The sequence below is a fragment of the Eriocheir sinensis genome, chromosome 39 (assembly GCF_024679095.1).
Source record: "Eriocheir sinensis breed Jianghai 21 chromosome 39, ASM2467909v1, whole genome shotgun sequence".
NCBI classification, from domain to species: domain Eukaryota; kingdom Metazoa; phylum Arthropoda; class Malacostraca; order Decapoda; family Varunidae; genus Eriocheir; species Eriocheir sinensis.
Window position 1 is genome coordinate 12,616,730 of NC_066547.1, and position 12,655 is coordinate 12,629,384.

Here is a 12,655-nt window from a genome sequence, read left to right on the forward strand (position 1 = left end):
AACATACAACCAGACACACAGACAGAGGAAAGAAAAACAATCCCGGAATGTACCCTTGTTGACGAGTCCTCTTGAAGCCATCTTGTGCAGCCTTCAGCCAATCGTCCACCAGGCCCCAAAACATGCTCCTTAGTTCCCCCTTTTATGCACGCTCCCTCGAGGCTCAGAGTACACGCAGCGGCCCTGAAGACATTGAAGAAGGCTTAGGTCATCTATAACCTCACTCTGTCTCTCTGTTTTCTTTTCTGGTTGTTATCGTTGTTTTTTTTCTTCTTCTCCTTGTTTTCTTGTCCTTTTGCTATTACTGTTATTCTCATTATTATTATTATTATTATTATTATTATTATTATTATTATTATTATTATCATTATTTGGACTATTTTTTTCTACTTTTACTACTTCTATTACTACTACTACTACTACTACTACTGCTTTTATTATTATTACTACTACTACTACAGCTAATAATGATAAAATGATAATAATAATAATAATAATAATAATAATAATAATAATAATATAAAACTCTACGTATCTGTAGCGACGGATTTCATTACAAGTTAACAAGATCATTATTTTTCATAACTTGACCATCAACCCCTCCTCCTCCTCCTCCTCCTCCTCCTACTCCCCCTCCTTTTCCTCCTCCTCCTCCTTCTCCTCCTCCTTCTCCTCCTCCATCTCTATCCTTCATCCAAAAACTTAGCCAGTGGATGAGCAGCTTAATCCAACTTAGTCTCCCCGCCAGTATGATGTATAGCGCTCTGAGGTCCCTTCCTTCCGCCCCCTCTTCCCCACCCTCTCTTCCTCCCACCCTTTTTCTTCTTCCCTCTCCATTCGTACCTCATTCATTTTTTCTTCCATGCTCCTTACGTTCCCTCTCTCTTTTTTATAGTCTTCCCTATGTCCGTTCCACTCTTTCACTCGCTTTTCGCCTTTCTTCTTTTTTCGCCTTTTCATCCCGTTTTCTTTCAGTTCTTCGCCCTTCTTCCGCTCCTCTTTTCACTCCTGTCCTTCCTTCCTTTCGTCACTCTCATCTTACTTCCTTTCATTCCTTTTCCCTTCTCTTTTTCTCACTCCCTCACTTCCTTTTTTCATTCCTTTGTCCCACTCTCTTCATTCCTTTTCCCTTCCTCTCTTCTCCTTATGCCTTCGTCTCACTACTCTTCTCTCTCTCTCTCTCTCTCTCTCTCTCTCTCTCTCTCTCTCTCTCTCTCTCTCTCTCTCTCTCTCTCTCTCTCTCTCTCTCTCTCTCTCTCTCTCTCTCTCTCTCTCTCTCTCTCTCTCTCTCTCTCTCTCTCTCTCTCTCTCTCTCTCTCTCTCTCTCTACTTCAGTCAGTCAGTCTCTTCACTCTTCTACTTCTCGTCTCACTGCTCTCTTTCTTGCCACCCCTTCACCCCTCCCTCCTCCTCCTCCTCCTCCTCCTCCTCCTCCTCCTCTTGGGGTGTCGCCGAGAGGAGTCCTTGTGTTGACTGAAGAGCCTGAAATTTACCGAGAAGGAGGCGGTGACGAAGGAGGAAGGGAGGAAGAAAGAAAGGAGGAAGGGATACGAGTGAGAAAGAAGGAAATGAAGAAGGAAGGAAGGATGTAATGAGTTATAAAAGCGAGAGAGGAAGGAATGATGGGAAGTGGAAAGAAGGAAAGAGAGACGTATAAGAGAGTGGATGACAGAGGGAATAGAAAAGGAAGAAAGATACGAAGATAGGAAAGAGAAATGAGAAAAAAATGTACAGTGAAAGGAAAACAGAGATAAAGGAGGAGAATAAAGATAGGAGCGAATAGAATAGAAGTATGGGAAAGCAAAGGAAAACTGAGAAAAAGCAAAGAAATCTAACAAAGGAAAACAGGAAGGAGAAAGGAGGGACAAGAAGTAGAAAGAACAATGAACAGGAAAACAAGCGGGAAAAGAGAGGAAGAAAAGAAAAAGAAAGCATGAGGGGGAAAGACAATAAAAGAGAGAATAAAGGAAAAGAAGAAAAAGGGGAGGAACAGAACGGAGGAAAGACAGGGAGGAGGAAGGACAGTGAGTAGGAAGAGTAGTGGGAAAAGGGAAAGCAAAATAAAATTAAAAAAAACGTTAGGGAAAGAAACAAGAAAGGAAGCAGGACAGAAAAGAAAGACAGAATAATGAGAAAGGAGAAAAGAGAAGAGACTTTAAAATGCAGCTAATCCTGTTTCTGTCACGTTACGTTTGTCCCTCTTCCTCCTCCTCCTCCTCCTCCTCCTCCTTCTCCTATTCCTCCTCTTCTGGCGCGAATGTTATCCTTTGAAGAGTTCATCACCGTAACAGTGTTGGAGGAAAGGAGAGAAGAAGAGGAAGAGGAGGAGGAGGAGGAGACAAGGCTTACTTCTATGCCACAAAGATAGGACGTTTGGATGAGAGAGAGAGAGAGAGAGAGAGTGTATGTTGCAGCCAGAGTTTACACGACACTGCCTTAACACCTGTTCCCTCTAGTTTACACCTGAGAATAATTGTTTGCCGCAGGTGAGGTGGCGTGGGTGAGGGAAGGAAGGAAAGAAAGAGAGAAGGAAGAAAGGAAAATAGGAAAGAAGGAAGGAAGGCAAGAGGGAAAAAATTAATAAAAAAGAAGGGAAGGACAAGAAAGTGAGAGGAGGGAGGGGAGGAAAGAAGGAAGAAAAGAAAAAAGAAGGCAGTAAATAAGGGTAAAGAAAAGAAGTAAAGAAGAAATGAATGATAGAAAAAAATAAAAAGGAAAAAATAGAAAATGCGAAAGAAGGAAAGAAATATAGATAGATAGATAGATAGATAGATAAATAAATAGAAAGACAAAAAGAAAAAAGAAAAAAAAAAGAAACCACGAAAGGACTAACAGAACTTCACTACTTCAGTTTCCCCCGAATGAAGTTTTTTTTCTCGTATGACAGTATAAAGAGATTTAAGTGTCTTTTTTATGCCTTTGTTGACGTAAAGAGGCTGCTCTCCGTAAAACACACACACACACACACACACACACACACACACACACACACACACACACACACACACACATTAATGCTACAGTTCTTTTCAATCTTTTATAATAATTCTATATAACCTTTTCTTCTGTGCTTTAACTCAGCTTTCATTTTCTTCCTCTGTCTTCACGCTCCTCTGTTTTTTTCTCTCTCTTTCTACTTCCTTCATTCCTTTATCTCGTCTTGCATCTCCTTTTTTTCTTCTCTTACTTTACATCGCCTTGTTTCTTATAGTCACCCTTTAGTTTTTTCCATGAATTCTCCGTTTTCTTCTTTATGTTTATTTCTTCCTACTTCCCTCTTTCCATTATTCTTTTTTTCTTATCTTTCTTCCTTTATTCATTCTACTTGCAATTTTTTTTCTTTCTTCCTTCCCATCTCGTTTTCATAGTCCACCTTTCATTTTCTTCCTCTAATTATCCGTTTTCTTTTTAAAGCTTGTATATTGGAATATTTAATTAAGTCATGTTTTGCTCATTTCGCTGCCATAAATAATCTCTCTCTCTCTCTCTCTCTCTCTCTCTCTCTCTCTCTCTCTCTCTCTCTCTCTCTCTCTCTCTCTCTCTCTCTCTCTCTCTCTCTCTCTCTCTCATTTGCGTCAGGTAAGGAGGGGTAGAGAGCACTTTAGAGACCGCAGATTAAGGAAAGGTTCTCTGTGGTCTTTATTTGTTTTTTTTATTTATTCACTTTTTCCCAGTTTTCTTGTTTTTAATTGTTTTTGTTTGTTTGTTTGTTTTCTTCGCCTGTCTCACTTTTCTCCTTCATTCTTTTGTTGTTGTTGTTGTTTGTTTTTTCAATTTTCCTGACTCCTTTCTTTTTCTTCTTCCCTCCACCCTTTCTGTCTTTACTTCATCTCTTTTTTTTTTCATTCATTTTCATTCTTTTCTATCTTTTTTTCCTCATCCAATATTCCTTCGTTTTCTTATCGTGTTTTCCTTTACTTTTATGTTCTTTCCTTTCCGTGTATTTATTTTTTCTATATTTTTCCGTGTGTTTTTTTCCGTACTTTTCATTCCCAAGTGTTTTATTTCCTCTTCTTCATTTATACTCCTTCCGCTTTCCATTTCCCTTATTTTCCTCCGTCTCCTGTCTCTTCTTTCCGCGTTCCTTTCCATTTTTGTTCCTTTTACTTTCTCTTTTCTTTCTGTGTGTACTTTTCTCCCATCCTATATTCCTTTCCTTTCTCCCCATGGTTTTTCTTTTCCCTTTTTTATCTTTTTTTCCTCAGTACCTTCCCATCTTCCTAGCTCCTTCCCTCCCTCCTCGGCGCGGGTCTTCAAGGAGGCCTCCCGTAATAAGCTTAGTTAGTCCCATCACATAATTAGGCTGAATGGGAGCGACAGGTACATTAAGAAGAGATAAGCCTCACCTGGCGGCCGCATCTCACCTGCTTCTTCTTCTTTTACCTGTTGCTCTTCTTCTTATCCTTCGTTCTTTATCAGATTTTCATATGCGTCAATTTCTTCCGCTCCCTTCCTTACTTTCTTCCTTTTCTCTTTCATATTTTATTTTTTCCCACTCTCTTCCTTAAGACTTTCCATCCTGTGTCTCTTTCTCTTCCTCGTTCCTTTGTTTCTCTGTGTTTCTTCTCTCCCTCTTTTTCTCTCCGTTCTCTCCCTGTTTTTCTTTCCTTTCTCTTCTCTTCCTCCTATCTGTCTCCATCTACTTCCTCCTTCCCTCCTTCATAAGTTCTCTCCTTGTATCTCTTCCTATTTATCGTCACTATGTAATTTTATGATCCTTCCTTCTTTCTTTTTATCTTCTTTTTTGTCCCTTCCTCTCATACCTCCTATCTCCGTCTCTACCTTCTCCCTTTTCAATTTTTTCTCCTCTTTTCTTTCTCCTTGCTTTATGTAAACTTATATTTTCCTTTCTCTCTCAACTTAATTTTATCTTCCTTATTATTCATATCACATTTACTTTGCTTCCTCTGAGTCTTCCTTCCATGTTAAATTTTCATCATCGTCCTCCTCTTCAGCTTCTTCGTCTTCATTTTCTTATCTTGACTTTGTGTAAACGTTAATTCTTTTATATAAATGTTCCTTTCTCTCTTACCTTTATTTTGGTTCTTATCACATTTGCTTTTCTTCTCCTTATTCTTCGTTCTGTATTAATTGTTTTCATCTCCCTCCTTCTCTTCCTCCTCTTTTTCTCTTCCTTCATCTGTATTTATGTGGATCATTTATTTCCTTAATGTTTTCGTTTCTCTACCATCACCATATTTTTTCTCTTTTCGTTTGGTATTCATATGATATACTTTTTTGCCTGTAACCAGTGTCTTCCCTCTTCTTGGCGTAGTCTATATTACAATGCATCTAACCCCAGTATCTCTTTCCTTTATCAATATGTATTTTGCTGTAACTTTACGATATATCACTGTTCCGAGTCCCAGTGTATTCCCTTCATTTTAAACAAACATTTTTTTTTTCATAGCCTAACCTTCCCTCCCTGTCCCTCACCCCGTGTCATAAGGGAAAAAGAGTTTAATACGTTTCATAATTTACTTTTCCTCCCTGTAAAACCACTATATCATATTATTATCATCATTCCTCTTCTTCCTCTTCCTTCTTCCTGTTATATATTCCTGCTTCTCTTCGGGGTTTTCTTCTTTTCTGTGTTTTCCATGTTTTCCGCGATTTTTTTCCTTTATTTTCGTGTTTTCTTCCTGTTTTTTTCTTTCATTTTTTCTTCCGTTTCTTTTCTTGCTTGTCCTCCGTTTCCTATCTTTTCCCTCCGTATTTTTCTCCATATCTTTTCTCTTCATTCTTTTTTCTTTCTTCTTTTAATTTCTTCCTGTGTTTTTTGTGTGTGTGTCTTTTTTATATCCCTCATTTTTCTCCCTTCTTTCTTATTTTCCTCCTGTCTTTTCTTTTATGCACCTGAAAATATATGTAAAAAAACGAAGCGGAAGAAGATGACAAAGATGAAAACTCTAAATCACAAGAATCTTTCCTATTTTAGTATCATTTCCTTATGGTCCACTTTGTCCCTGTTAAACCCATACCTTTCCTTTATCACATCATTTTTCCCGTAGCTTAAAGATTGCAGAATGATACACAAACGTCTTATCTCTCTCCTCCCTTTCCCTCATATAGTAATTTTCTTTTTTTATGTTTGTCGAAATATAATATACTTTTCCTCGTGGCCTCTCTTACAGAATGGTACACAAATGTCTTCTCTTTTTCATTCATTTCCCAAACAAGAGTAATTAACCTTCCTTTCCTGCATCCCTCTAACCCTCGTCCGTTTCCGCAGGGGCGATCCTGATGAACAACCTCGGCGTGGTGTTCGTTTCCCTGGTGGCTGCCTTCGTCCTCGTGTCCTCAGTCAACGCCACTCCCGTCAACAGGTGAGTCAGGTGGCGCTAATTGCTTCCACACCTGTTTGTCCTTCCTCTCTCTCTCTCTCTCTCTCATCTGTGTGGCTGGCGGTAAAGGGATTAATTAAGGAGAAAATTTATCTGGTCTATTTATTTTGTGTGTTGTGTGTGTGTGTTTGTGTTTCTTTATCTATTGGTCTATCTATCTGTCTGTCTCTCTCTGTCTATCTGTCTGTCTATCTATTTGTCAGTTTGTTTGTTTGTCTGTCTGTCTGCCTTTAATTGTCTTGTTAGAGTTATGGAAGGAGGGAATGAGACAGAGACGAGTTATGTTCTTGTTTATTAGCTGTGTCTCCGTCCTCTTGATGAATCACCCTCGCCTCCTCCTCCTCCTCCTCCTCCTCCTCCTCTTCCTTCTCCTCCATCACGACCTCTTATTCTCCCTCCTCCTCCCCCTCCTTCTCCTCCACCTCTTCTCACAATCTTAATGCCCCACGTTCGGCCTTTGACAGAGGGTTAAAAATCTTACCTCCTGTAGTATTAGATCCTGTTATTAATATTATTCTGTTATTTCGTTATTGTTGTTTTGAAGGTGGTGGCGATGTTGGTGGTAGCGGCAGTATCAATATTAATAGCAGTTGCCGTTGAAGTAATAATGGAAATGGTGGTGGTAGCTTAATGGCTGTAGGTAATGACTGTAGGTAGGTAGATAGATCAATATTGTAGGTAGGTAAGAACAGATAGTAATGATAATGACAGGAAGATAGTAAATGAAGTAGTGGTAATTGTAGGTAACTGGGCAATAAGTAGTAATTGTAATGGTCGAAGTAGGTAGACGTTCTGTTAGTAATAGTGGTCTTTGGTGATGGTAGTTACGGGGGAATAGAAGTGGTGATGATAATGATAGTAATAGTAGTAATAAAAGTAGTCGTGGTGATGATGATAGTATTGGTAGTAGACGGGGGAATAGAATTGGTGATGATAATGATAGTAATAGTAGTAATAAAAGTAGTCGTTGTGATGATGATAGTATTGGTAGTAGACGGGGGAATAGAAGTGGTGATGATAATGACAGTAATAGTAGTAATAAAAGTAGTCGTTGTGATGATGATAGTATTGGTAGTAGAGAAAGGGACTGCTCTTTTCCTTCTTCCTTCCCTTTCCTTCCTCTTTTCTCTCTTTACTCAGTCCTCCTTCCCTCCCCTTTCCTTTTCCACTTTCATATCTCTCCTATCTCTTCTATTCCTCGTTCCCCTTCCTCCCAAATTACAAAGGGAAGCAAAGGGTCAAATCTCGAGGCTTTTCAGTTAATATTTTTTTTAATTGAGGCAACTAAAATTTGTACTAAATGTGTAGCTATGTATGAATAGCTTTAATGATACGACCATTAGTACACACACACACACACACACACACACACACACACACACACACACACACACACACACACACACACACACAAACGGCTTCCTGGAAACATTAACCCTGATAGGCGCAAACACGCATTCATTTTAGATACAAAGAAACTTTATCCCCGCCAAAAAAGGTATTCACGTGACTCCGAGACATTCATAAGGAGATTCATAACTTTGAAAGGCCATAAATTAAAGCTAAGAACTGGCATCACCACCACCACCACCACCACCACTACCACCACCACCACCAATACTACCATCACGACAACCATCACCACCACTACCCCCACCACAATTACAACCACCACCACCACTACCACCACAATCACCATCACCACCACAATCATCACCACCATCACACAATCATCACTTCCACTGCTTCCACCACCACCCCGACCACCACTACCAGACTCACCATCACCACCACCACCACCAACAATAACAACAACAACAACAACACAATTCCTTAACAAAAACAAACAGACACAAACAAAAGCTGAACGAATCGGTAAACGGATGAATAAGTTTAATGAAGACTACTAAAATGTTTTCCTCGCAACACAAACCACAATTAACAAGCACACAAACGGACATTGAATACTGAGAAAGGGGTTTAAAGGGGATCAGGTAAGGGAGGTTTAAATATAGCACTGACAGTTAAACAAAACATAACTCGCAGGTAATTTACAGGTGAATGCCGGAAGGGTTTTTTTTTTTTTTTTTTACTTAGGGTTATTAACTTTTTAGCCATATTTATACACTAAGGGATTTTTTCTACTTCTTCTTAGCTCATAAATAGACTGTGTAAATTATTCTTTGTGGTTTTTTTCTTTATATATTTTCTTCTCTTCTTGTTTTTCTTCTTCTTCGTCGTCTACGTCTTAGTTTTCGTTTTTTTCTTTTTCTTCTTCTTCTTCTTTTTCTTCTTCTTCTTCTTCTTCTACCTGTTCCTCCTTCCTATCATCATCATCAATAGTGTCATCATCCTTTTTCTACCTTTTCTCTCTTTTATTTGCCTTTCCTTTCATAAATTCTCCTTCAATTACTTCTCTTCCTTATTCCCATATTCATCTTTTTACTCACCTCTCGTCGTCTTCTAAATTCCCTTCTTTTTTCTCCAATGATAATAATGTACTTCCTCTTCCCATCATCATCTTCACAGTAACCCATTTTCATCTTTTTATTTTTTTTTTTTACCTATCTTCCGCATCCTTATTTACTTCCTCCTCCTCCTCCTCCTCCTCCTCCTCCTCCTCCTCCTTCTCTTCATCATCTCCTCATCTTAATCTTATGGATCTGTCTAGCAAGGATGGAGGAGAGGAGACGGTAGGAAAAAAGGAAGGAGGGGACGAGAGAGAGAGAGAGAGAGAGAGAGAGAGAGAGAGAGAGAGAGAAGGAACAAAAGTAGAGAGGCAGGTGGAGGGAGTGCAGACTAAGGAGGGAGAGAGGAAGAGGAGAGAGAAGGATTAAAAAGAGAGTAAAGAAAGATGATGAAGAGACATAGAGGAGAGAGAAGGAAGCGTAGGAAAGGGACGAGAATGGAGGTTTTGCAAGAGAGAAAGAGAAGAAACAAGGAATAAAGACAATACAGAAGATAGGAGAGGAGGAAACGGAGAAGGAGGAGGAGAGAGGAGGGAAGAGGAAACAGACAGGTGTGAGGGAAGCTGTTAATTAGTGTGTCGGGCAGGTAGACAGCGACACCATACACAGGTAATTCAGAGGCACCTGTCCACCTACACACACACACACACACACACACACACACACACACACACACACACACACACACACACACACACACACACATCAATATATACTAATGACAAGTGACAAGAAGAGAAGGAAGGAAGGAAGGAAGGAAGGAAGGAAGGACGGAAGGAAAGTAAAAAAAAGAACAAATGAAGTAATAGAAGGAATGAGAAAGGATGAAAATAGAACGAAGACGAGAGAGAGAGAGAGAGAGAGAGAGAGAGAGAGAGAGAGAGAGAAACATATCTACAGGGAGCAAGAAAATTTTAATATAGATTGTATTGAATGTTTGTTGCATAAAACTACCATGAAGGGAAGAAGGGCAAGGCCGAGACAGAGAGAGAGAGAGAGAGAGAGAGAGAGAGAGAGAGAGAGAGAGAGAGAGAGAGAGAGAGAAATGAGAAACATGATGGAAGGAGAAGGGAGAGTTAAAAGTGGAGTAGGAAGAGGAGGGGAGAAGGGAGAAGGGAAGGAGAGGAGAGGGGAAGAGGAGGAGGAGGAGGAGGAGGGTTGAACAGAATTTATTTATCGCTCGGGGGCAAGAATTCACTTAGTCAAATTGAAAATGTTCCCCAATGTGAAGTTTGTTTATGCTTACCAGGAAACTGCTCTCTCTCTCCCTTTCCCTCTGCCGCTCCCTACCTCGCTGCACCCTTCCTCTCCTCCTCCCCTCCTCCACCTCCCCTTACCCACCATCACCACCACCACCATCACTACCACCTCCTTTTCTTCCTCCATACGTCCATCTCCGAGGTATTCCATCTTTCCATACAATCCCTGAACCTCTCTCCCTCCCTCTTACCTTCCACCCCCATCCTCTCCTCCTCCATATGCCCCGATCCCAGGTATGCCATATTTCCATAGTATTGAATTCCCCTTGTCTTTGTGTTCGCAGGGAGGCCTCGCACGCGGTGGTCGAGATAGAGGACCCGGACTATGTGCTCGAGTTGTTGACGAGACTCGGCCACTCCATCATCAGAGCCAATGAACTAGAAAAGTGAGTAAGGGGGAGAGGGACGGACGGGATGGGATGGAGATGTAGAGCAGGGAAGGAAAAGGAGAGGGATGGATAAGGTGAATTAAGAGAAGCGAGAGAGAGGGAAAGAGATAGGGACGGACGGGATGGGATGGAGATGTATGTTGAGCAGGGAAGGAAAAGGAGAGGGATGGATAAGGTGGAATAAGAGAAGCGAGAGAGAGGGAAAGAGATCGGGATGGATGGGATGAGCTACAAAGGGGATAAAGGGAGAGGAGAGAGACGAAAAGGAAGAAGAGAAGAAGAGAATGCTGTGGAGAGATAAGGGAGGGATGGAAAGAGAGAGAGACGGAAGGGACGAGCTGGAAAAGAGAAAGATGGAGGGAAGTAAGGTGAGAAAGAAAGGAGAAAGATAGAGAAGTTAGGGAAGGAAGAAAGGAAGGAGGGAGGATGATGGGATAAATTAGAATAGTAAGGGAAGAAAGGAAGGAGGGAGGAAAGGAGAGGAAAGGAGATGGGAGGCTAAAAAGGAAGGAGGGAGGAAAAGGGGAAAGGGAAAGATGGGATAAACTAGAGAAGGGATAGGAGGGAAGAAGAAAGGAACGAAAGGGATGGAAAGAGAAGGGGACGGGAGGAAGGGAAAGAGTGAAGCACGGATAGGGTGGGACAGAGAAGTAAAGGAGTGAAGGAAGGAGGGAGAGGAGAGAAGGATGGATAGGATGGAATGGTAGGGTAGAGGCAACACTTTTTATGGATTGAATAACTTAGTGGAGCATGATAGAGAGGGGGGGGGGGGTCCTATCATTTTCTTTTCCTCCCCCATATCCTAGTTTAAATATTTGTTTTTAGAAAGTAAATATAAATAACAAGAAAAAAAATGTCGGTTCCCTATCTGTTATTTCCTTTCGAGTTTGCTTTCTTTATTTGTTTAGTCATTATGTATCGATTTACTGTATGTATTGTTTGGGTGATTCAGTTTTTGTTGTTGTTGATGATAACGACTTTGTTTTGTTAGTGTTAGTTAGTGTTAGTTAGCGTTTTGTTAGCGTTGTAGAATGGTTAAACAAAAGCACCCGCCACTACGATATAATTTTCACAGTTTCTTTTGTTTATATCAGTGCAAATTTATACTCATCTTTTGCTCCTTGATATTTTTGTTATTGTGCCATCTAAATCTAAATGTTGTTGTTGTTGGTATTGTTGAGAGAGAGAGAGAAGCGTCACTAATAATAATAATAATAATAATAATAATAATAATAATAATAATGCAACAGCCTCCACTTTCTCTATAATAAAAATACACTTAAAGAAAACGGAGAGACAAGGGAAAACAACAGCAAAGTAATATACACCAAGTTAGAAATTATTAGCCACTGAACTCGAATGGTGTGGAGGAAGGTGGAGGAGGAATAGTAATAGGAGGGAGGAAGAGAGGAGAGAGGGAGAGAAGGAGGGGAGGAGGGAGAGAGAGGAGAGGGACGCCAGCCAATTCTTGTTCGTGAGGCAATCTTGAATCTGATTTAAGAACCAGCCTTGAGGAAGATGTAGGACGAGGAAAGAGAGAAAGAAGAGCTAAAGGAGACGAACAAGGTTGAAAGGAAGAGGAGGAGGAGGAGGAGAATGAGGGGGAAGAGGAGGGGGAGGAGCGCCCAGATGAGGGAAAAAGTTAAAGGCAAAGGAAACTAAAAAAAAATATATATGTTCACTTCATTCGTTTTCATCTTTTCTTTCCTTCTTCCTCTGCACACTTTTCCTATCACTCCACAGTTTTTCCTCTTGTTCTCATACACATTCTTCTGCTTCTCTCAGTTCATCCTCCTTTTCTCTACGGTGTCCTCCTCTATCCTCTTTCCTTTCTTGCCTCCTTCCTCCTTCCTACTCTCCTCTTTCCTTCCTCCTCCTTCCCATGTCAGGTCTCCATTTCTCATCACTTCTCTCGCACCGCCCATACAACTTTGCTCTCAGTGTTGCGCATCATAAATATTCATAAGTTCCTTGAAGGGGTGACTTTAGCATCGTATTATGTTAGACCAGCACGGCGGCCCTTCAGCGCTACACTATTAAGGTGATGCACGAGGAAGGCATGAAGTATAGTTACGTTTTCTTTTATTGGCCGCTTTATTTCTTACATGAGATATTCGTGAAACTGGACCACTGCCTTACTATTTTGTTTAATTATCTTTTATTTATTTTGATGTGCGTGTTTGTCATTCACCCAA

General features: G+C 40.5%; 1 protein-coding gene across 1 annotated transcript in view; it reads left to right on the forward strand.

The window, feature by feature from the left end:
- The window catches only part of LOC127009011 (diuretic hormone class 2-like), a 138,462-nt gene that overhangs the window by 124,444 nt on the left and 1,363 nt on the right, over positions 1 to 12,655 (forward strand). Inside the window, exons 3-4 of the mRNA XM_050881589.1 lie at positions 6,233 to 6,326; positions 10,356 to 10,457. Coding sequence (XP_050737546.1) covers positions 6,233 to 6,326; positions 10,356 to 10,457 — 196 coding nt within the window. The remainder of the gene's footprint in view (positions 1 to 6,232; positions 6,327 to 10,355; positions 10,458 to 12,655) is intronic.